Consider the following 25,510-nt stretch of genomic DNA (forward strand, 5'->3'; position numbering starts at 1 on the left):
TTCCTAAGCTTCCATTTAGGAGTGCCCAGGATTCTCTGCATTTGCACAACACTGACCCCTCAGCACCTCACATGCAGTCTCTGTCCAAAATTGTCCTCTGACCATGCCCTGGATTCTGACTATCATGTTTTAGCACAGCAGCTTACTAAAAACAAACAAGACAGACTAGTTGTAAAACTATCTAAAATTGGCTAACAGGAGTGCTTTTGTCTGTACTTCCATTTGTCATTTGTTTCAGCCTGCCACCAATGCCCCAGCATTGCTCACCCCACCTCTTTTCATACAGATGCGCTTACAGTAACACTGTGCACTTGTGCTATTACCATCCTCATCCTGCTTTGTTTCTTATGCAATGGCTGTGGAATGGAGGAAAGAAAAAAGCAGAGGAGTTCTATGCATACATACATGAGCTACCCTTAAGCAAGCCAGGTTTAATACCATTTGCAGTACAGTTGTGCAGTAGAACTCCCCAAGTTTGGCATTTAAGTATTCACATGAATTTTGCAATTCTGAAGCAAGATAAAAAAAAAAAAAAAAAAAAAAAAAAAAAAAAAAAAAGAAAATCAAACCAGGCTCTGAAGAAAACTTCTGTCAAAAGAGCAGGATTTGACAAAGTATACAGATATCAGTTGTTAGCGATCTCTTCATAAACTGACTTGCTGTGTAAACACACGGTCCAACTTGTGAAAGAGGAGCAAACACATTTCCACTCCAGTCCCTCTGAGCACGATGGGGAGCAACTCCTTGCCTACCACTAGCAGTAAGAGGTGGGAGTCATACAGCAAAGAAGTATCCTGTTTCCAAATCAACAGTGCTCCTCTTTCAAGGAACAAAAAATCCACCACCCCCACCCCCAGATGCGATATTAAACCCATCTGGATTCACCTGGAACAGAGATCAAAATGCCTGGTGAACAGGAGTGCTCAGAACACCAAGCAAGCAGATCCTGGTATTTTTAATCTATTTTTTTTTGCCTATCACAGAGAAGGTGACTAAGAGTTTGCCACAATAATCACTTATCTCTTTCAGTACATCGGTTACTGCTCTCACCAATGTATCTTCCAGCTAAGCAGGGTACATGTGCAAGATTTTTCACACACAATAAATCATTGAAATTCTACCAGCCCTAACAGTCTTGTAGGCTGGAATGACAAAAAACCAACATCCAAACAAAAACACTACAGTATTACAACCAATACAGAAAGATCTACATGTCAACTGTGATATTTGTCTGGTAATTGGAGAGCTTGTAAATCTACTGGGAAAATATGAAGCAATTTATTTCTTTGTCATATATTTATCAGAAAAAAAATAAATATCCATACCACAGGTTGTGTGGCAGCTCCCAGTCTTTTGTGATACTAGCAGGAATATGGCTCCTAATAGTGAACGTGCAGTGCATCATAAGATGGCCACTTTCCAAGCTGATAAGCCTATAGGACACAGTGTAGCCTACAGAGTTTGGAGGAGTTTGAATATGGCTTTATACAACCACATTATCAGAGAATTGTAGGAAAAAAAAAAAAAAAAAAGTAGGCTGGATGGGACCTCTAATTATAGGCTGAACGGGACCTCTCCTGCTCAAATCAGTATTTATTAACTACAAGAAGTTAGGTCAGATTGTTCAGGGCCTTGTCCAACTGAAACATAAAACTTTAAAGGCACTGCCTCTCTGGGCAAATTCCTCCACTGCTTAATCATCTCTTTGTAAAGAATGTTATCCTTATACACGGTCAGCATTTTCTACACCACCACTTGAGAACATTGTTTCTTCTCGGTGGTGCACAGCACCAAGAGGCATCTGGTACCACCTTTCTCTATGGTTCAGGTAGTGGAAGACAGTGGACACCTTCAGGGTGAACAAAAAAGTTCCCTCAGACCCTCTGCATACCTAAGAGCTGCAGCCTCCCAGCCATCCCAGCGGTCTGCTGGGCCCTGGTTTGTCAACAGCCTTCTAGCTGCTGGACCCTAACTGGATTCACTTCTGCCACTTCACAATCTGAAGTACAGACTTTCTCTTTGTTTTCCACACATTGCATTACTGGATGAAATTCAGAACTCATTGTTTCTCTAGTCCAGATTCTACAGCAAGATGGGAACACTACCTGCTGGTCTCTCAAGGGCATGGACAGGAGGAATGATCTTTTTGTTCAGGAGAAAATGCTTTTGAACTTCCAGAGAAGTACTAGCTATTGCTTTCAGTGATTATGTCTATCATCTCAATCCTTAGATTCCTGGTTAGGAACAAATAACAGAGACTTCGATGTTCTTATAAATAACAGGGATACAAAAATGACCAAGACTGTATCTTGTCTTCACATGCAACATTACACAGATTGTTTCGATTTTCTTTTGCTGAAAAACAAAATTCAGCACCACAGTTTATACATCCAACCTGCTGGTAATGACAATTTCAGTGCTGAGATTAGCCAGTACTTTTTAACAACACACAGTAAACTTACACTGGCAGTGAGATGGGCTAAAAAGAGAGTCCTGGAAGTGAGGACTGTTTCTGATAGCGAGTGTCTGACACGCACCCACTAACATGCACAGCAGAAGAGAAACACCCAATAACAGAAAAATCAGTGAGCTTTTAATCCACTGAAGGAAGTTATTGATTTCTCTCAATATATTTCAGACATTTCTTTAGAGGAAAACAGATCAGAGTGAGGAAGTCAGAAACAAAAACCAACCAACCAAATTGAAAAGATCAGGATTGTCTTACACAACATAACATGATTTCAGGTGCAGACTGTTCCTTGTAATTAAATTAACCAACTACAAACCAATCAGGCCACCAGCAAAATGATACAAATTAATATCAGCTAATGCCCAACGATGAAAAACCACACGCACAGCTAGACGTTTCTCTTGGAGTTTATCTTCAGCATTTAAGGCTTCTGCAGTTCTAGAAACAGACTGAATACGTTAAAATCTCTTCATACTTTATAAGGAAAATAAATAAAAACCAACCCCTTCGGCAGCCAGGCGCCCCTCAGCCCCTACCTGCTCGCTGTCCATTTCGGCTCACGACGAGGGCCGAGGGCGGCCGGGCGCGCAGCTGCGCTGAGGGGACGCTGTTGCCTGGCAGCAGCGCGCGCCCCAACGGCCGCTCCCCCCCCCTCCCCCCGCCTCCCTTGTTGGCGTTAGGGGCTTCAATCGGAACTGTCATTCTTTACCTCAGCGTAACAAAATGTCACAAAGCAGCTGTAATTAGATATTATTCCCCCAACTGCAATCCGTTGTCTTAAGCAGCAGAACCGTGGGCTTGAGGAAGCCTCGCCCGGTACCTGCTGCAAAGGAGAAGCTGAGAGAAAGACACCAAACTTAAAGCCCAGTCCCAGCTTGCATTCTGTAAACACTTGAGGAGGCCTCAGGTGTGCTCGGTGAGGCCGCCTGCGCCTTAAGTTTAAGCCAGGCTACACACAGGTGTTGTAATTGAGGAGAAGCAGTTTGCCAGCTGATAATCAACGGAATGGGTGACATTTGGGAGGCTTGTTTTAAGCTGTTGCAATGCATTTCCAGTTTCAGAAAGTTGAATTTAAACTTTGCTATTACTTCACTGAGATTGTCTTCCAAGTAGAAAGTGCTCGACACCCTTCTGGGGCCTGCCAACTCCATCAAAATGAGATTTAAGATTGAGAGTACGCACTATTCACTGCTGTTTAAGTAGGCATTCCTTCCTAGCTTTTAAATTAGCAGATGAGTGAATTCAGCTGCCTGTTTTTAGGCTAAGCACTGAGACGCGTACTCCAACTAAACATACATAAGTTCAGCTGTGCTTTCAGAAACATTCTTAATTAACTCTGATGTCTAAACCACAACAACCACCTAAGGTTTTTCAGGTGCCACGTCATGCAATTTGAAGTCAGTTGATCTTACGCACAACAGCTGTTGTATTAAAACCACCTGCCTCTGCCCCACACGAATAGGCAAAATAAAGAATATAATAAATAAAAATCTTTCAGTTTCATTGGCAGTAAATGGATGTGCCCTGCATTATGAATCTGATGCTGACCAGTGCAAATAAAATGTTATGGTTAGTATGATTTCTAGCATTTTACTGTGGCCATGTTTGGATTTCAATGGGATATGAAGCAGCTATTGCAACGTGAGATAATTTGTGTGAATTTTAAATAAGAGGTTTTGAATGTTTTCATGCTAGTAATGCATAAAAGATGGTAACTCAGCAGTGGAGTTAGCCTGCTGGAAAATCCCTACAAATGACCTCTGACTCAGGGCTGTTACCTACGTACTGTACATTATAATACACACAGTTTTAAGCTTAAAAGTCCCTATGATAAAATAACACAGGCAAAGAACCAGTGGGGAATTTTTTGCTTTGTCCAGTTGTAGAAAATCACAGAATCACAGAATTTCTAGGTTGGAAGAGACCTCAAGATCATCGAGTCCAAGCTCTGACCTAACACTAACAGTCCCCACTAAAATGCAGCATTAGTTTGAAGTCCAGACTCATTTTCTAAAATAGTACCAAAGCTTTGATCCTGATGTGAGAAATACACTCATACCCAAACACACAATAGGGAGATTTAAACAAGCCATATGCTGTATTAGCTATAATACATAATAATCTGGCCAAAGAACAGGAAATCCTTGCTATTTCTCTTTAATTATGAGGTTTTCAACTATTAGAAACCATGTATACAAAGGCAGTAGCATTTTCAGTGCACGTTGCCATATGCTGTTGGGCATTACAACTCCTTCTGTTAGAAAGTGACGTTTTGTTTTTCCATTATCTCATTAGGAAATTAAAAATGCTTCACTTTTTAACTGCAGTAGTTACTGGCATGTTTTGTGTGTTTTGATAAGAACCAATAAATAACACTTAAAAGTACAGTCTAACAAATGTAATAACTCCTGTATGTACAAGAATTTAAAATTCTTAGATTTGTGCATTACTTTAAAAGTAATTTCAGGAAGTTTTTTTTTTCCTTCCTCAGAGGCACCTGTAAGTCCCAGTTTAAAAAAAAAAAAACTTACTATCAAGAATATCATAATATGAATACTTTGTGCTCAGCGTAAGTAATGCTGATGTACTAACTCTGTAAAATGCATTTGTCACAGGAAGTTTTTATTTGTGCTTTTCTCAAAAGTGAAATCTTCATTTCACTGGAGGGCAACACTTTCATGACAGGTGTTACCAGGTCAAAACTCATCTTCCTGTTGTATTGCGAAAACAGCAAAAGCTAGCACTGTCACATCAAATGATTGATTCTTTGAATATTTCGTGTGTTAGCCTAGCCTTTATTTATTAGGCCTGACTACCTACGAATTTTTACGTCATAACTCATGTACCTGCTTTTGGTTAAGGAATTTCCTTGTACTCTCATGCAGTGATAGGTGGCGTGGCAGTTCGGCTCTGTAATCGTACCTTTAACTTGGTAAACTTTCTACACACTAATTTATCTCGTATCTTGCTTGCTCCTCTAACATTGAGACGGCCAAGCAATATTTTCAAGTCCATCAGCTTCCAGGTTCGTAAGGCACAGGAGGATTGGTTCCTGAAACAAATGCATATCAATTACACGCTTTTATCTTGCCCTGACTTTACAGTGTGTTTTTCCAAGCATAACTTACTTTATTTGGCAAGAACAGTCACAACTGTCTTGTTAAAAAGATGGTCAGTTATCATCTAAACCATTTTTCTTTTTCCCCTTCCTTAGACTTTTGAAAAGGTTGAAGGTGTTTCAAATCACTGCTAGTATTAAACAGAACACTTTGTTTTCTAGATGTCTCATAAAATAAAGTAGAGCAGCATTCCTGATAAGAATTTATAGAACTTATACAGGAAACAAATGGTCAAATTATTTCTGAACTTTATGCTGCAAACAACAGCAGAATACAAACACAAGAATACACTATTTCTTTCACTGAAGAGAAAGCTCATTTGTGCATTTCTAACAATGGGAAAGCTTTCATTTCATCAATGAAATGTGCCTTTGTAGGAAATGTAGTGTTCAGGCCATGAAAATGAGTTATATTTCTTTTGAATGTAAACTGCTTTCCTAAAGTTTTTGTGATGTTGCTTTTTTTTTTTTTTAAATAATTTAGACTTCTACTTGAAAATTAAACAATTGTACAGTTAGTGCCCTAGAAGGCTAATATTTGTGTAACAAACACTCAATTTAAATTTCTTTACATGGCAAAAGCCATTACAATCTACCATAAAAATACTGCAAGACTAGACTATTATATATATAGGAATCATCTTTTTACGTCTGAAATAGGAACCATTAATGTGTCTGTATTTTAGACATAAAGATGTTCTAGCAAGTTAGTTGATTCATTAGTAGTCAGCATGGTTTCACTGAGAGGAAATCATGCTTGACTCTGCTTGATAAACTTCTGCAAAGAAACAACTTGCCTTGTAGCTGAGGGGAGGGTAGTAGATACTGTCTACCTCTGCTTCAGAAAGGCTTTTGATACTATCCTACATAAGATCCTCCTATGTGAACTACTGATACATGGGGCTGGATGGGCAGAAAGTGAGGTGGATTGAAACCTGAGCAGCTAGGCCCAGACAATGGTGATCAGTGGCACAAAGTCTGGTTGGAGGCAACTAACTCGTGGTGTCAGTACTGGGTCCAGTCCTATTTAACATCTTTATTAATGATCTGGATGATGGGGCAGAATGCACCCTCAGAAAGTTTACAGATGACACAAAAGTGGGAGGAGTGACTGATGGCATTGTGCAGCCCTCCACAAGGACCTCAACAGGCCAGATAAATAAGCCATTAAATTTATCCTGCAGTCAGGGAGGAACAGCCCTGGGCACCAACACACACTGGGAGCCACCCAACTGGAAAACACCTTTGCAGAAACGGAGATGAGGTCCTGGTGGCCACCAGGCTAAACATGTGCCAGCAGCATCCCCTTTCTGCAAAGGCAGCTCGCTAATGGTATCCTGTGATGCACGAGGCACAGTACTGCCAGCAGGTCAAGGGAGGCAATCCTACCCTTCCCCTTCTTGGAGATGCTCAAAAAGCCAGCTACACACGATCCTGGGATGGATCTCCAGGTGGCCCTGCTTGAGCTGGGGGGAGGGAGGGAACTGGACCAGATGACCTCCAGAGATCTCTTCCAAATGCAACCATTCTGTGAAGAAACAAAAACAGAACTTTTGAAAAAAGGAAAAGTTTATTACTTTTTTAATATAAAAAGGTCATGAACTGCATTGAAATACGTCTTCAGTCATCTTAAAATGATCACCATCGCTCATGATGATGAGTTACTCATCACTCATTTACAATTCATAATCTCCAGTAATACGGCAGGAAGCAAGACGGGCTAAAAATTTTCTACAATGTATGTATTTACATTCAACAGAAGTTATGTATGCACATTAATATTTTTAAAATAAATCCAACATGCTGATCCAAACAAACTGATTCAAGGCATATTTTGAATTTACATGAAGTACAAGCTTCAAAACGTAAGTTTCTTGGATTAGACCAATTTATTGTTATTTTTATTTTTTAAATTTAAAGATAAGTTAGCTCCAAAAGTAGTAAGAAATGTAAACATCAGATAACATGATAAAAACTTTAAGGAATAATAACTTTTTCATAAAGTGCTGGCATATGCTTTCAGCTTTATTTTCAGATGCTAAAAAACAGAACACTAGTACAAAGACTTTCACAGGCTTCCCAGCTGTAATTTCAGAGCAGTAATAATTCTGGAGACTTAAAATGCAACACCTTCCTACCTTTATCCATTACAGCTTTTTGACATTTTATTCTTTATCTTCAGTGAATGTTAACTTCTAAACATGTCTGCATAAAATAGTTTAAAAATAAGGACTTTGAAAAGTAAGTTTATAAAGTACCTGAACACAATCCAACTACCTCCAGCAAACTCATTTTATAATTATATATTATCATTATCACTGTAAATAAAATACATAGAGGAGAGTCAGTGCAGTTCATTTATATGCCTAAGCATCTGAGCTTTATCCATGCTATAATTTAATTTCACTTGAGATTAAGTCTCAGATTTTTTTAAATTTTTATTTCTTTTACTTCTGCAAATATAAGATGAATACATCTCAGCTGACTTCACTTGTCAACAGAAATGTCACCCAAAATAACAGACAACAGTCCTGAACTTCCCCCATACATTATCATGAAAACTTGCATTAAAATCTTTGTAAAAAAAATTTAAAAAAATAAAAAAATTGTTTGTTTCTTTCATGAAGATAAAATAAAAAACCTCAATCTGCCTAGCTATTGTCAGATCTACAGGCACACTTGAAACGATCATCAGATTGTGATATTTTATTATACAAAACAAACCAAATGAAAAGAGTACTAAGTCCAAGCTCTGAGGAGTAGAAAATCCCCAAATTACTTTGAAGTGCTATTTACTTTCCAAATATTTATAGGTGTTTTAATACATTACCTACACAAACAGACTTCCAGCCTCAGTGTTATGATTAGGATCTTATCTTGTCAGTATTTCAATGGCAGATTATTAGTTTCAGGCTGTTGAGACATGACTGTTATTTGCTCTAAGCTGAAATTTGACACAGGCACTATTTCTCAGAGACTAGTACCAGGAATTAGAAGGGATGTAACTTACACACAAACCCAATAAACAAAGCAAATTTAAAGGCTTAAAAACAAGTATCGGATAGTTTGTCTTTAAATATTAACACACTGCAGTCCATTTCTGAGAGAGGGCAAGAAGCTAAGTTATTGTGAATAACAGTAATTGATAGAAAAATACACTGCCCATCTACACTAAAAGGGCATAATAAAAGTTTTTAATGTTTTTAAAAGTTTTTACTGGCAAAAATAGTTATTTTCAGATTATTCAGTTATTAGTTTTAACTATGAAGGGGCTTTTTGTCATTTGGTGTTTGCTCATTTTAAGATGAGGAATAGATCAACGCAGGCAGACAACTCTATTTCAGAGGTTTTATGGAAGCAAACTAACAAGTGTATCAAATATTCACAACAGCATGGGAATCTCACCCTCTTCAAATACAACTCACTGGTAAGAGCCAAAGGATCATTAGGCACAAGGACTGACAATCTACCCATTTTCTGTTCAAGCATTACAGAGATCCAACACAGGAGAAATCACGCAGAATATGCATTATAATCCCTAGGCAGACCAGATTTATATGACAGAAACATTTCCTGAACTACTAACGATCCCAGAGAGAAAGCAGTATTCCAAATGGCCCCAACAGACCTATCATAGCCCAAATAAGCCTATTAAAACAGTTAGATTCACTTTCCCTGCTTAGATCAAGTTCTTAAGGCTAGTCATAAAAATGTACATGTTATACAGCCACTGTTTGGCAAAGCTTGAGGTTTAGACAAGAACTCTGAAAATTAGTTTAAATAAACTCTTTTTCCTGGTTTTAATCTGGCATCGTTTTTGGATTAAAACTTGAAAAGTGCAAAAATACTTAATTATACCTTCTTCAAAAAATAATTCATTTTATTGGTGCTACAACCCCGATTTCTCAGGAGTGAAATCCATTGCCAGCAACGGATAGAAAAGGAAGTACCAGCATAAAAGAATCAAAGTGCATTTCCAGTATACCAACACTGCACAAATTGGCAAGCCATAATCTTATATTCACCACTGGAAAAGATTATGTTAAATTCCTTTTTGTGAAAAAAGTCTGCATTACATATTAACATACAAAGTCTGTCATGAAGTCTTGGGGATACTGCAATGAATCGTCAAACCGGAAACGTTTGGAGACAGTACTGCTGTCCTCTGGAATGTTTTCTTTGTCTTCCTTGTTGCTACAAGTACCATTACAACTGGGTTTTACATTCCGCTCTTCTGAGCATTTTGTTGTATGTCCTGGCATCACAGAAGGGCAGCAAGTTTCTTCAGGGCTGCTCAAGAGTATGAACTCCCCTTGCTGCAACCAGAAATGAGAGAGACAGGCCTCTGCTGTGGGTCTTTCCCTTTGAAAAAGAAGTATCAAAAGTTGCTTAAGTTAATTTCAGAAACACTACAAATGCAATTAAAATATTTCTGCTTAATATTTCTCTGCATACATCAGAATTGACAGTATTCCTTGATCCTGTCCAGACGTGAATTTATACAGCGTGCCGATTTCCTCGAAGTAAGAACTTCATGGATATCATTTTCCTTCATAATCCCCTCCTATCAAAGGACCTTTGTCTCAACCAGACAGGGGCACTCCTGCTTGCTTGCAGGCTTTCTGATAGTAACTACTGTATCACCACAAGTGACAATACACAGCAATATACATGTAAATGATGATTCCTGATGATGCTTATTAGAACACAGCTAGCTGACTTTATGAAACATTATCCTCCAGTACAAACACCTTTTGGGGCTTTTTTAGTGCATTTTGCTATTGCAACAGTTAAAAAAATCCATATTTAACACTACACAGCAAGCACAGACATAGTTGATCCCTATAATTTTTACAATTTTGTCAAAGTTCAGCTACTTCAAAAGGCCTTGATTAGACTCTAAACGCCCAAAGAAAGATAATTTATAGAATTATGTATTAGAAGCAAAGAAAAGTTTGTGCTTTTGGTTGCGATTTTTTTTGACAAGACTGAACATGCAAAACACTATGCATATATACACACAGGTACGTGTTCCTGAAGAATATATGCTAAGTCACAACACAGACAAGTTTTTCTATAAGACATATTAAAAGGTAAGTCAGGAAACATGAATGCATGCATCAGAAAGATGACATTTTCTCTCTCCAAATTGCGTAATGAAAGGTTAAATGGTAGACAAGAATCTGATCTTTCCAGAATACATTTCATAAAATTCGTTAATAATCTGTCCTCTGAATGAAATACACAAAGTCAAAATATGAAAAACTGAGCAAACTCATAGCATAACCCTGACTACAATAACAGCTAGTGAACCAAAGATCCTTCTCATACATGAGAAGGCAGAAACCTACACTTTAAGATATCTAGCTGATAATACCAGTGCACTGTGAAATGTCTAACTGATAACATCAATGATACTAAACTCCCAAATTAACATTCACGTTTTCTATGTGCTCACAGACATAAAAGGTAAGATTCTTGTCCTGAAGAATTTGTTACTTACTCTGGATTTTTTATGAGAAGTTTTTGGATGAAGTCTTTGGCAGGCTGTGAAATTGATGAAAATGTTTCTTCTGAATAATCCACGTTAACTTGAGAGATATTAAGGTAAGTTTCTTGATTGTCAGCTCCCACAAACGGAGATTCTTGTGTAAGCAGCATGTATGAAATTACACCTATGTTCCTGGGGTAAGAACACAATGTAAAATTCTACGAGGATACCTAAGCAATATAGCATCCACTTCCTTCCCTCCCCCCCAATTTGTTGTGCTGCAGATCAAACTTCTTGATGTGTGCCACACTCAAAGAATTAAAACCAGGATGTGATCTCTAAGTTCTATGCGATTGAAACATGGATGCATGTACACACACGAGAAACTGCACTTCAAATCTCCAGGAAGGGAGAGGGTTTTTTTTGTTTGTTTGTTTTTGTTTTTTTAATTGCTATTGCTTACTTTCAATAAACCTTTCTTTTCCTGCCGTGGAGACTATTATGAAAAGGAAAAATACGACTTTTACACAGACTGTTCTTTGAGATATGGCAGTTCTGGAAGACAGGACTGAAGAACAATAACAAAAAAAAAAACACCTTTCTAATTTGCATGTAAATAAAAGACGACCCTTCTTTCACAATAATTCTGAAAGAAGTATCAAAGATGGAGATTTTGTCCACCTGTCTATACAATCAGGACCTGATTTGTGCTACAGCATCCTCTTGCTGAGATGTTTTTCCCTAAGCACATGAATGCGAGTACTACACATCATACAATTTATTATAGTATCTTGGAGGGGTTTTTTTGATGCACAGATAAAATGGTTTTCTGATCAAAGTGTCAAACCTTAGTACACATTACAGTGTGGAAGTACGTAGCTGCAGTGTTCAGGATTCTGAGTAGAATGCCAATAGTTAATTCTTGTGTCTTCCCACAAGAGTAGGCAAGTAAGTTGTAAAAAAAAAAAAAATCATGAACAGATTTAATTACTGTTATGAGTTGAGAATTTCAATTGAGTACCTAGATCATAGCAACTTTTCAAACTGAAATTCAATTATATAGATGCACAATCAGAACATGGGAACATGTTACGTTTTCAAGGAAGCATCTCAAAGCTAGCCTTTACCCTAATATGGTTCATTAAATTAAAACTGTAGATTAGTTTAAGATACTTAACTCATTTTTATGACATTCTGTAGAAACTGATATTCCTCTGAAGTAGAAAGTTAACATACTTAAAGTTGCCATTATAAGATTATTTAATGATACAAAAGTGGTGAGGGAGGAGTGTCCCCAAGTAGGTAATAACCTGAAGCATTTTGTCCAATAGTAATTAATACCTCATGTATGCTGACAGTTGCTACTTCCTTAGATCAAAAAAGTACACTCTGTATGTTCAGAAGCCACTTCACTTCGTAGTAGGTGTGCAACAGTCCCTCATACAGTAATTCCTCGAAGCTCTAGTTTATATCCCAAGCAGTCCTTCCTCTCCCAACTCTCCCCTCGTCTGTTCAGCCCATCCAACAGCACAGTATTTTTGTAAGGCAGATAAAACTGCGGCAGAGTCTGGATCTGGCACCCAGACGGTTAACTGGTCCTGCCTACCCCAATGAAATGAATTAACATACACAACCTACCACATATCTGTAGCTGTGGTAATAGGATCGTAGTTTAAGATTTCTGGAGCTACAGAAAGGGATGAGAAAGAAAAAAAAAAAGACAATTTAACAGGCACATTATCCAAGAGAACTTGAATCATACAGTACATTTCTGACAGCTTTTGGTAACCATTGTTAAGAGATTAAGCATGTGGTTTTCAACTTTATTTTTTCAAAGGGTGGAAAAAAAGGTTATTCCAGTTATTCAGACACTGAAATATAACTGGTTCAGACTGAAATGGCATCATATTGGTTTGAGCCTATTCTGTCCCAGTCCCAAAATATTTCCAAATCAGATGTATGCACCTAAAAGATTTTGCTTATAGATTTTCAAGTACACAGCTTATTATAGTGAATGCATAAAGCCTCCAGCATATTAACACTGCAAAGCCAGGTGACCAAGCCAATTTTAGGGCCAGTAGCAGTGAGCATATGTTGGATAAGATACTATTCACTACAGATTCAAGTACTCTTAAAAACCACAAGTGTAGGCAAACTTTTTAAGGACACCTGTCCCTCAGAAGGCCAAGTGTTAAAGGAGATTTTTCACTTTCCCAGGAATATTTTGATCTCATTATATCATACATACAGATGACAACACTCCGAATTCATAGAACAGGTTTTTGTGAGTGAATGCTAATGTTGTATTTCTACTCTAATCCCAAGGATTTAATTTCCAAAAATTCCTGATAATTTTTTAGTCTGCATCAACAGTTTGAATACTATGTAGCATAAAATAAGGTGCCCTTTATGATATAAATTTGTTTTGCATGCAAGTATTTGTTAACTTCTCTAAAAAAAAAAAAAGAGCAACTCAAAACAACATGTTGACTTGTCCTGTTGTTTGCTCTCCAGCAATGACTGATAAGTTGATAAGCATATTACATCAGCATTTTCTTCAAAACCACCCATCAGAAACAGTGAAGCGACTCTTCCTTACCTAGGTATTCTGTCGTTCCCATGATTTGCCGCAGTTCACTAGTACTCTCAATCTTCCGAGACATGCCAAAATCTACAATTTTCACATCACCAAGAGGATTGATGCTGCTCAGCAAAATATTTTGAGGCTAGAATAGTAAACATTTAATTCACAATTCATAAAATATAAGATTAAAAAAAAAAGCCATAATATACCAAATGACATCTCAGTTTATATTGCTAAATTTTATTTAGGTTACTGAATTTTATTTTTTAAAAAAGTATTTAATCTCTAGTAGACTGGGTTTTCTCATCTTTGCTATGTATTCAGCAAATGATTTTGATTACCAGTATCAAAAAGAAGACGGAGTACTTAAAAAAAAAAAAAAGTCTGATGCAGCCTCACCTTTAAATCAAGATGAACAATATTGTTTTCATGCAAGCAGCAAAGTCCTTCAAGTATTTGCCTTATAAGTCTTATTATATCACTTTCACCAATTCTGTCATCCAGATCTGGGACACATAAGTTAAAGATTTCTCCTCCAGCAGCACTGAAACACATTCAGGAACACTAATGTGTTAAATTTGAAAATTTAAGCTTGGTTATGAAGTTTTATATATAGTATCTATTTATATAATTAAATATATATTCATTTATCAGTAGCTATTTACTAAATATTAATCCTAGAGTCTGAGAATATTTTTTTCTTCTTTGAACATATTAATCCCAAGACAAGTTATGTAAACACTTAGAAAAGGGGAAAAAATAAGACGTGGTGATGCTTTTTTTTCCTCATAGGTGGCAACAATAGTTCAGAGGGTAAAACTGAATGTTGTGGCTAAATTGCTCATAATTCCTTGGAAAATTCAAGCTTGCTATCTTGTCAGGGAGCCTGAAGATGCCTTGAGGTTGATCAGTTCTATCACCATTCCCTAACAGAAGACACCTTTACAAGGTAAACCCTAACATTTTTCAATTGGTTCCATAAATAACTCGAAGCAATAAAACCAACCGGTATTCCTATTCTCTGATTTGGGGACTGAAAAGTCCAACACTGGTACAAACCAGAATGCAATGAACAGAACAGACAGAGCTGCTGAAGAATATCTCTGGAATGAGAAGAAACTGCATACTTGCTACCACAGGTACTAGAAGACCAGTAACTAGAAGACTAGAAATCAGTTCTTTCTGTCAGAGAGCAACAAGGAATAAAATCTAGCACACTGCAATACACAGCTGCCTGGTCAGCTGGTGAGCAGTATGTTCACAAACTCTTGTAGATATAGAATATGCTGAAATACAAGGACTTACCTCTGTCACTGTGATAGTTACCATTTCCACACTAGCAACAAGTATGAGATTGACAAGCTTCATTACATGCGTTTATTTATTTTACACAGCATCTCAACATGCCTTCCTCAAAGAAGGCTGTTGTTTACTTACAGAACCCTACCATTACTAAAGCATAAAAGAAACATGGAAATAACCTTGGGTAATCATCTTGAATGTGGTTTCTTAGTTACACTCTACATGTTGCCACAGTGTCAGCTGTTTCCTTTCAAGCCGGGTATGAAATCATTGTTCAGCCTGCTCTAACTGCCTAAAGTTTCTCTCTCAAGAACAAAGGGTTACCTCAAAACTACAGCTCAGTAAGCCTGGATTCCATCATTAGCAATATAATAGTCTATAAAGAGATAAGATAATGGACAATGTGGATAAACAGTTACTAACCTGCTGAAGCTATGAGAGGTGTCAATAACACCTCACTGCCTTTATGACAAAATGTAGCTATGAGATTTCAAATTTAGCAAAGGTTTCAGCACTGTCTCCCATACTATTCTTGTTCCCAAGTTACAACATTATGGTCTGGACAGGTGGGCCAGATGGGTAAAGAGCTGAACAGTTCTGCTGAAAATGATTTGGGGGACATTAAAGACAGCAAGCCAAATGCAAGCAAAGGCCAACAGCACCTTGTCCTGTAATACCAGAAGCAGAGCAAGTAGGTTGAAGCAAGTGACTCTACCTAGCACTGCAGACCACAGTTAGAACACAACATCCTCTTTCTGGCTCCCCAGTTCAGGGAAGTCATTAAGCAAATGAGTTCGGCTGAGAGCCACCAACTGAGAAAGTGAGTAAAAGAGTACCGGATGAGCTGTAGCATACACAAATGTAAGGTATCTTCAGAAAAATAACATAATGCAATACTACATAATGCCAAACTTTGAACTGAAAGGTACAGCTCAGGAAATCTTGACTGAGTTCTTTGAAGTAACTCTACTGCTGTGCAGCAGCAGGCCAAAAAAGCCAACATACCCTCAGTATCATCAGGAAGGCTGCTGAGAACAAAACAAAGCAGTGAAGATGCTTTGCCTTATTAAGAGCATTAATAGCATTCATTTCTCTTTATTCAGAAAATGTGCACTTACACAATCCGATTCTTGCATCTTCCAAAGAACCCTATCAATTCAATCCAACTTTAGTAAGGGCCGTATGCAGCAGGAAAAATACGGTAAAATGGGAAATGCTTATTAACTACTCTATGAGGAAGGGACTGCAGAGTTCTGAAAATAATGAGAAAATATATGTTCTGCTACAGAAGGACAATTTAGAAGTATAATCAGCCCTCTGCTTATTCCAACAGCACTAGGAACATTTACTACAAGTCTTCTGAACACTACTACAAAGCAGACCATTAGGATTAACACCAACGTAGTACAAGGAAGTTGTTTCGTGACAGGGCTCTAATATGCGAGACGGAGTTGGCTGAGCTAGGAAAATCAGTACAGCCTTTATGGGAAATCATTATTGATAATAAGTTCAAAACTCGTCATCTGGACTTTGTCTTTACTTCTATATTACTATTTCAGGCCTCTCTCAAATAACGTGTTAGGGATCATTTAGTTCAAAGAAAAAAGGCATTTCTCTTTTCTTCTTTGAAAATAATCTAGCTAAATTTGAAAAATTAAAACGAATTTATCACAGTGTGTGCAGATCACCATTTCTTCAAATGCTTTATATGCAAAACTTAAATTCTACTTAGAGAAAGCCTTGCTGAGCTCATTTTACCAACAGCATTTTCGTTTCTTACACTCTGAACATTTACACATACATCAAATATGATGAATAATTCAAATTTAAACTAATTCCCACATTAGAAGACTAGTTTTCAGAGATTATGAGCAGCCACAAGGGCATCTAATATAAGATGTGAATTTTGGAGGAAACAGCTACAGAAGCTAAACAGTTTTAAAACAAGAAAAACACTAACTTTAGAAGTTCAAAATCTGCAAACGAATTACAAATTTCAATAATCAAGAAGTATCACGTAGTAACTACACTTTTTAGAGGATGGAATTGCCCAGCTTCTCTGAAATCTATGTGCTTGCTATCAGCAAGTATTGTTTGTTCGCTTTTGTATGTTTTAGGTTGCATCAAAGCATTATGCACCTTCTATGGGATTCTCTCTGGTCAGCTCAACATGAGAGATTCTTTAAGAAAAAAAACACAACAATTAAAACAAACCCTAGCATTTGTGTTCAGGTTTTATATTAGACTGATCTGAAAATTGATCAAAGGATACATATATTTTTTAATCCAAAATGAATTGCACAAATTAAACGGTGAAGTTTTAATTAAAATTATCCTACTGAGTGAGACAGTATTTACAGGCACCAGAACTATTTCAATTTGAAATCAAGATTCAAAGTGTTTAAGGAACTGAGTTATGCAGCGAGGAAGAGAAAAAAAAATATATATATTTTGATAGCAGTCCCTTAAAAATGCCTTTATCAGTCCACATTTTAAATTTTGAGTACAGAACTAGAATTGGTTTTAGTGTATTTTGTTTTATGCCTCTGTTCTACATTGTTTGACATAACCAATTAGCTACGGATGTAACAAAATACACGTACAAATTAAAGGTTTAAATTACAGCAATGGATTCAACTCTTGAATTCACATGAAAATACCAAAACCCATAGAGCTTAATAAAGTCGACAAAAAAACATAATGAAATATTAGCACAATGCATACAGTGTACTTGCTGTGAGTCTTCTGAGTGTTCAGACAACTCATGCAAAAAATATATTGATAGATTTGTAGCTAGCAATGTGGGACATCTGACGAAGGCATACTTACTATTCCAACACTAGGATGATCTCATTTGCCGTTTCATAGACTTCATGGAGATTAACTATGCGAGGATTAGATTTCATTAATTCAAGCACAGCAATTTCATGGAGAATCTCTGCTTTGCAGTCTTGACCTCTTCTTCTTTTCTTTAAAAATTTAGCTGCATATTCTTGGCCTGTGGATTTAGCTATGCATTTTCTAACAACGGCACATCTTCCTCTGCAAAATAAAAGGGAAAACATTAGGACTGAAGACATAAAAAGTAATTAGATTGGCATTAAAATCAAAAGCATGGCAAGTAATTGGAAACTTAAAAAAAAAAAAAAAAAAGCATCAGGAGAATGTTATGTTTGGCCTGTTCTTATACTACTGACTGAACACTTTTTTGGCCAGTGTAAGAGAAAGCACCGTGAAGCATTAGTGAGACCCAGTACTATTCCTCTTCACAGCAGCTAGGTGTTAAATCAGACTATTTGCCTACATGGACATTCTCACTGTAGGATCACAGAAACATGTAACAACTCAGGTTTGAAAAGAGGTCTGGAGGTCTCTAGCCCAACCTTCTGCTCAAGTCAGGGTGAGCAAGGAGATCATATTAGACTTGCCCAGGGCTTTGTTCAGGTTGCCAATATTGTTTAAAAAGCAAGTAAACAAACAAAATACACACACACACCCAACCACCCTGTAGTATCCACGGGATACAGTTAAAAAAACACCAATAACAAAACATAGCACCTAGAGGATAGAGTAAAACAAGACTGTGAAAATTAGAGAAAGAACAAGGAGGGGGAGCATAAATCTAAGCTAGGGACAGGCAAAGCGCTTCAGTGAAGAAAATTTTAGAGGCGTAAAAAAGAACCTCCCTTCACAAACCATGCAGTACTGCTGAAAATTCAGATTACTGCACTAAGCTTAGAAACAACAGAAAAACACCCACTACTTAGCATTCCCTTTTTCAATTACAAGTGTGCTGCTTTATTTCCTAGCCAACTGTTTAGGTATGGAAACAAAAATGTATTTTGGAAAAGATATGTTTTTAAAAGAAAACCACATAGTGTAGTTGAAACACCAAGCTGACCTTTTAAAAAAATTAGGGGAAAAAATGCAGTTTTTAAGCCAAGTTATCAAATCCTGAAAAACAGCTTTATAATCACAAGTTTTGCATTCCCAGAAATGCCTAGTTGCATACTTGCAAAGTGTTTTCAAGTTATACCAGAAACATTATTAAAACAAAACAAAAAAAAACACAACACTTGAAGGGCTAAAATAAATCGTGTAGTGTTCTAAAAACAGTTATAAAACTGTTTGCAAAAGAAGAGACCTACTCTTATGACTTTGAACAAACATTGCCTTTCCATGTGTATTTTTGTTGTTGTTACCACAGCACACTAAGAACAAACTTGATGAAGAGGCTCAGTACTAGCTATATGACATCCACTTTTTCAACTATTCCAGCTTCTTCAGTAGGGAAGACTACACTGTCCTGCAGGCTTAGCCTTTCTTCTGGTGAAAAAACAAAACAAACAAAAAACAATAACAAAAATAAACAACCACAGAACAATGCTTAAAAGTGACATATCTAAAATTAAAGGCACATCTAGGTGTATTTTTAGAAAAAAAGTCTAGAATTAAAAAAAAAAAAAGGTACTAGTATCTTTCATGATGAAACTGACTTTCACTGGTAAATAACCATGTTTGTACACATCAGACTGAATCATAAAACATGCAACGCTGACCTTTACTTATACTGTTATCACATACTTAAAAATAAATTCAACAAAACAGCTTCTCTGTCATCATTTAATTCTAAACTAATTAGATTTGTCTTTATTTAAATCAGTAAACTCAGAAAGCCAAGAGTACAGAACACACAAAAAAAGGTGTGAAAGTTATTTACAAACTGATACATGCACACACTTCATTTCAGCAACTATTTGTAAACATGAAATGGCCAAGTACTTTCCCAACTGTCAAACCAGCTTATTATTGCAGAGCATTTGAAGTTATTGAGCTCAATTTCGTAATATACTGAAGTTTGAAGATACTCCCCCACAGCTTACATTCTTGTTTTAACATTGCATTACCCCATCGACCACAAGAGTTTCTCTAAAATTAAAAACGAGAAACTGGCTGAATTTCATGAGAATAGGAAGACCTTCCCTGATAGTTTTTAAACATCTTCCTTCTACCAGCTGTGGGTACATCAACTTTGAGGGGTCAGTGATATCCCCATAAAAAACTAGTGATGTAAGAATTTCTGCTTGTTAATAACTGGCACACTACCATATCGTATAAACATTTAAAGTTTAGAAGTGAGAGAATGGGGCTAAAAATCAACTACACCTTTTTAAGAAGCATCAACCAAAAAACACACAGTGTCTTAGAAACAAATTCTTAGAGTCCGGTAAATATTATTAGTATGTATCTTTAGCATACAGAAACATTTTTCATTAAAGCATTGAGTTTGCCATAGGACTCCCTCTTCAATATAACTTCTTTTTCTACTGGCTGTTAATCTTTCCTTTGTGAATGGATTCTATGATTGCTTTGCCTAGCTTGGACTCTCATCTCTGCTTCTCTCTGTACAGATCTCAGCTATTTCATCACCGACTCCGTGTCCTTTACCTCAAACCATTTTCAGCTGGCATCATCTTCAACCCTTATTTTACTCCTGGACTTCATATGACCAGACTTTGTTGCCATGCCCCAGCACATGGGATAAGCTTGCTTAAAGGCAGGATATATAGGTATATAAACAACTCATTCAAGTACCCCCCCTCCTTTCTTTTTCCTGATCAATAAGGACTTGGAAAAATAAAACTACACTTATAAAAGCATCTGCAGATAACCTAACATACATACACATCTCCAAAACTGTATTTTCGCTAGTATAAGAATTTATGGAAACTGCATAGAAATCAGCATTCTGGTTGAAGTTATGAAGTTGCTGTATTACTCAGTGTCTTGAAATACGGTGAGTCTTGACAACAGCTATCTCCCAAATGAGCAACAAAAAAAAAGAATCGTTGAAACTCGGAAACTCTCATATGAGGTAGTACCTCATCTTAGCAGAACAGCTGTAGCTTGAAAAAACAAGTCTAGCCAAGTTCTCTTCACAAAATTGTTTGAGTAGTGGAATTTCCCCAGAAATAAGAAAAAAAAAAAGTAGATCTGAAGCCTTGCACTGAAGCGAGCACAGTGGTTCCCCCTCCTTGTTGCCTGCAAAGCAAATGCTTGAACACAGCACTAAACAGCCCAGTTTTACAAGATAAAATGAATTTCAGGTTATTTTCATATCTCATGTTACAAACCACAGAAATTCAACTACTTCAAAAGAAGCCAAGCCATCCACTCCGGGGACAGAGCTACTGTAACCCACCAAACAGAACCTGCCTGCTTCATGAGTCGATGCCTTAAATACCAAAGGACCTACAAGATAAGGGTGTGGGAGGAAGAAATGGGACTTGGAAGACTTAAGCATAGAAGAACAAAAGAACCATTTACTAAGTAGCCTGAAAAGGAAAAGAAAATTACGAGTGAAAACAAAAGCATATTACATATTTTACAGAAGCTACACAGAAAGGTGGATTTTACACACAGGAAGTGTTGCAAACACTTTAAAGATATTAAAAGAAAGGGCACACACAAACTGTTAAGCCAGAAAAAGAAAATTTGTTTGAAAAGATACTACCCTGCTTCTGTTGCTTTGCATTTTGGCACTAATTTTATTATGTCTGGTTTTGCATGTACAGGAAGTATCAAAGACTGAGTTCGGGAATCCATGAAAAAACTGCTTTTGTTTGCTTTAGACATTGTCTCACAGGTATGCATGATCTAAAAATGCACAATTTTAAGAATACTGGAGTTTTAGGGGATAGTGCACATAACTGCTTCTATAGAGCCTGAAATTCAAAACGGGTGCTCACAAAGTGGTAAGAATACAGGAAGGTCAAGGGCTGCAAGGTCTACTTTTATTACAAAAGAGTACCAGATAAAGCACACGCGAGAAAAAAAAACAATAAAACAATAAAGGTGAAAGCAGTTACAAAGTCTCAGCTAAGAGGCTCTTCCACATGCCCAAGTTGGAGGTACAAAGGATCACTATGTGGCCCAGGAATGCCTTAGTTAAAACTGACCCGTGCCACTTTCATTCAAGGAACTTGGAAGTATGACCATGCTATTATGTTTGCAGGCCTTTATAACCAATTCCCTGAATATTTTCAAGGTATGAATTAACCCACTGATTTTAAATAAGCATTAACTCAGATGTCTGTAACAGAATCACAAATACCAAGGTTTTAGTTTCATTTACTATTTTACTACTGCAAACACGAACAATAGAAACAGACTACAAAACTCCTCTCAAACAGCAGCCAGTTAGCAACCTGGCCATAAAGGGGAGAGAAAAAAGGTCTTGGTTTTCTGGATTAAAAAAAAAAAAAAACAATACTCAGACAAACAGCCAGAAACACCAACTCAGAATTCCCATTTTTGGCTTGCAGTATTACCTTATGTTATCTCTTCTTGAGTTTATATCCCCGTAATGTGGCGTGGCACTGGACAGGGGAAAGGAAAGAAACCTTTTCCTGCTCCCTAAAGAACCTATCAGGCACTGAAAAGAAGGGAGTGGGGAAGGTGGGTGCATAATTTATTCCCTATCTACAACCATAGGCTTTCTTTCTGGCAAACTTTTATCATTGCACAAAGAATTTTCCTACAGCAGAAATTCCTGTTACTAAAATAAAATAAATAGGAACAGCCTTACCTTCCCAGCTCTTTTGACTCCAGCATGTAAAAGTTGTAGAAATTGTCTGTCCTGATTTGTGTCTGCAGAGACATGGCTAACAAGCCAGAAAGGCTCTTGTTCTCCAGCTTTCTCCTGGACATAGTTAGGAACAGGTCTCTCTCCCCTACCAGTCACCTGTTAAAGCAAAATAATTAAGTTATGGAAATCCCACAATAACAGTGCAAGCAAGTAGATATTAGGGCTTAGGTCTATCAGAATACAATGATCTGAAGTTTAATAGCGACCAGAATACTACACATTTAATCACTCTAAATATAAAACCATAAGGAAATATTAGTCAAGAGAATCAAGTGATGCTAAGAACATTAATTCAAATATAAACTTTTTTTAAAAGTCCTTTTAACATTTGAGACAAAATTCCCCCTCCCCCCCCCCCCCCAGCAGATCCATAAAATATTAGGGATAACCATAAATTCTAATAAGAATGTTAGTAACTATTTAAACTATTCTAAACTTTTTTTTGTAGCTTTATGAAAATAAGCTTTAACTATTTTGGATTCCTGCTAAGTTCCAGCAGTTCCCTGAAGCTTCCACTGGCATCCCTGACTGCCTTAACCAAAACTCTATCCTATTTGTTGTCTACAGCACAGCAGGAGTAGTTTAGCACAAGAAAAATAAGTTTTCTTCTGGTGGAAAGCTTCAGATTTTTTATTAAACCTTACACATAGCTAATTTTATTTTCACACCGGATTAATTGTCAGAAATCACGATGAAGGGACATCTTTCACGCAAATTCTGATAATTCAGAACCAAATGATGTAGTAATCACAAGTAAGTTACCTTAATAAAACAGAAGAACGGCACATTATGAAAATACAACTACCACATTAGTTCTACTACTGACAAGAAAAAAGCAAGTTGATAGTAAGCTAAAAATATTGGATTTTGGCATTCACATTTACAGGCCTGAAGCATCTCTTCACGTGTGCCGTAAGAGCAAAGCAGAAGAAGGATACTGAAGGATAACAGCATTCCTAATTGACAGTTTATTTCAAGGTAAAGAGGTTTCCTTTGTTATTAAAGAAAAAAAAAAAAAGGCACATTACAGAGCAGATACAGTTAACAAACATTAAAAAACCTTCCAGTTTTCAGATGAAAGCAGTGTACTATCAAAAACTTCTGGGGGAGCACTCGAACTAGTAATGTTTCAAATGCACTCCAGCTCCCATCTAACAGTGCTCAAATCCACAGTTCTTGGAACATGATTATTCACATTGGAACTATTTTGGATTTAAACCATGATTAGCAGGGGACAGGGACCTACACCGTTCAAAAATATTTTTAAGTTGCGTTTGATAAGCATGATTTAAGAATTTATCGAGGGGTCACAACACAGTCTAACATGCATGGCCTTGAATCAGCTTTTTGGAACAAACACGCATTTCTTTCTCCCCAATTCTAGGGCAGTTTATCATTTAATCTACCGATTCAGGGGGTTGAAATTTTGTAACACTCTTCTTTGAGGTGTACTCACTAAATACTGATCAACAGCTAAAGTTACCTTGCTACTGCAGGACTCGAGCTCAAACATTTTTATTATATGCGAACAAACTGATTAGGAGCTTGCTGTTATTACACCTATTAAGCAAGGTTTCATCATGTTGTTACTCTCACAGTTTTACGATCAAGGTGAACTTTTGCCTTATGCTGAATTAGCCTTGTTTCTCCGGTAAGAAGCCGCATCTCTGCTCAGGTTGGCGTCACGGAGAAAACCCACGAGCACATCCGCAACCGGCAGCAACCCACAACGAGGCACCGCGACCCGACTTTTCAAACTCCCCTTAGCTCCGACAAACCAAAAGCCACACCAGCACCGCCGATGCAGCGCACCAGACCCCTCGGCAGCCGCGGCTGGAGGCAGGCAGGCGGCTGAAGGCGCAAGACCCCTGGAGCGGGCGGCTGCAGGTGGGCGGGGGGGCGCTACGTGTCACCGCCCGGCCCTCGCTCCCTTCAGCGCAACACGGCCGGGCCCCGGACTCGCCGCCCTGTGGCACCCCCGGGGCCTGAGGCGGACACGGGCCGGCGCCCCCCGCCCCATCCCCCCTCACCTCACCTCACCTCACCTCACGCCCGGCGAGCCCCTCACAGGCCGGCGGCCGCCCCCGCGCCGCGCGCCCCCGCCAACCGCCGCGCCCGCCCAGCCGGCGTTTGAAAAGCGCAGCCCGGCAGAGCTGGCGGCCCCGGCGCCGCCCGCTCGCCCCGCCCACTCGCGGCGGCGGGCAGCCAATCCGAGCCCGCCGGGGCCGGCCGTCTCTGCGGCGATTGGTCAGGCGCCGCCCGCCCCAGGCCGCGCAGCGCCCCCGCCCGGCTGCCCTCGCGCCGCTGAGGCGGCCGGGCTGAGGCGGCCTCAACCCTCACAGGAGCGGCTCGGCCCCCCCCTGACAGCGGGGGGACGCTGGGGAGGAGCTAAACCGCGTTAACTCGGGGTTCAAAGGCCCGGTCTGAGCACAAAGAGTAGCCCTAAACGCGCTTCAGAAATAAACTGAAGTTAGAGCTCTGAAATAGCTGGCTCTGGCTTGTCAAATCGCTTTCCTCTGAGAAGCAATCCAAGCAGCCACCCCAGAAACGTGCAGGCATCCGCTTTAGAATAAATCTGCCGTGAAGGCAGTAATAGTACTGTAACATAAGAATTTATGAGCTATAAATTTAATTTTAGCAGTGCACCATCAGAGCTACTGGGTTAATACTGTTTATGCTGTGACCACCAGAGCCACGGGTAATCGCCGTGTGCTTGGAGCGGGCTGTGCCCAGGTCATGCTGTCACGGCGACGGCTAGATTCACACTGAAGTAACGTAAATAAAGATGAGACACGTAATTTGGGAAAATTGAAAGCATTTTTGAAGACTTTGGAATATGTTATACCACACAACTGAAACAATAAGATTTATCTACAGAGAGCAAGAGCTGCTTAACT

The 25,510-nt window shown here is 38.3% G+C and overlaps 2 protein-coding genes across 10 annotated transcripts in view; both read right to left on the reverse strand.

Annotated features, from left to right (window-relative positions):
• The window catches only part of DNAH7 (dynein axonemal heavy chain 7), a 110,368-nt gene extending 107,253 nt beyond the window's left edge, over window positions 1–3,115 (reverse strand). For 3 of the 5 annotated variants that reach the window (XM_072040565.1, XM_072040566.1, XM_072040564.1), the window contains exon 1: window positions 3,007–3,115. In XM_072040565.1, the coding sequence (XP_071896666.1) occupies window positions 3,007–3,021 (15 nt within the window). In that variant the 5' untranslated portion in view covers window positions 3,022–3,115. The remainder of the gene's footprint in view (window positions 1–3,006) is intronic. The other 2 variants (XM_072040563.1, XM_038182328.2) reach the window with 1 other exon arrangement.
• A 1,496-nt stretch (window positions 3,116–4,611) lies between these two features.
• On the reverse strand, window positions 4,612–24,812 carry STK17B (serine/threonine kinase 17b). 5 transcript variants are annotated; one of them, XM_072040599.1, is made up of 10 exons: window positions 24,659–24,812; window positions 22,554–22,709; window positions 17,795–18,007; window positions 14,063–14,207; window positions 13,679–13,805; window positions 12,718–12,766; window positions 11,092–11,271; window positions 9,677–9,950; window positions 6,978–7,116; window positions 4,612–5,522 (listed from the first exon to the last, which is right to left on the reverse strand). In XM_072040599.1, exons 2-10 carry the CDS (start codon window positions 22,673–22,675, stop codon window positions 5,485–5,487), a joined length of 1,287 nt encoding a protein of 428 aa, XP_071896700.1. In that variant the 5' UTR covers window positions 22,676–22,709; window positions 24,659–24,812; the 3' UTR covers window positions 4,612–5,484. The 5 variants fall into 5 exon arrangements, with proteins under 5 accessions (XP_071896700.1, XP_071896698.1, XP_071896699.1 ...); XM_072040597.1 differs by having other exon boundaries at window positions 4,612–7,116; XM_072040598.1 differs by having other exon boundaries at window positions 4,612–7,116; window positions 24,654–24,800.
• Window positions 24,813–25,510: the final 698 nt, after the last annotated feature.

Source organism: Anas platyrhynchos, chromosome 7 (assembly GCF_047663525.1).
Source record: "Anas platyrhynchos isolate ZD024472 breed Pekin duck chromosome 7, IASCAAS_PekinDuck_T2T, whole genome shotgun sequence".
NCBI lineage: Eukaryota > Metazoa > Chordata > Aves > Anseriformes > Anatidae > Anas > Anas platyrhynchos.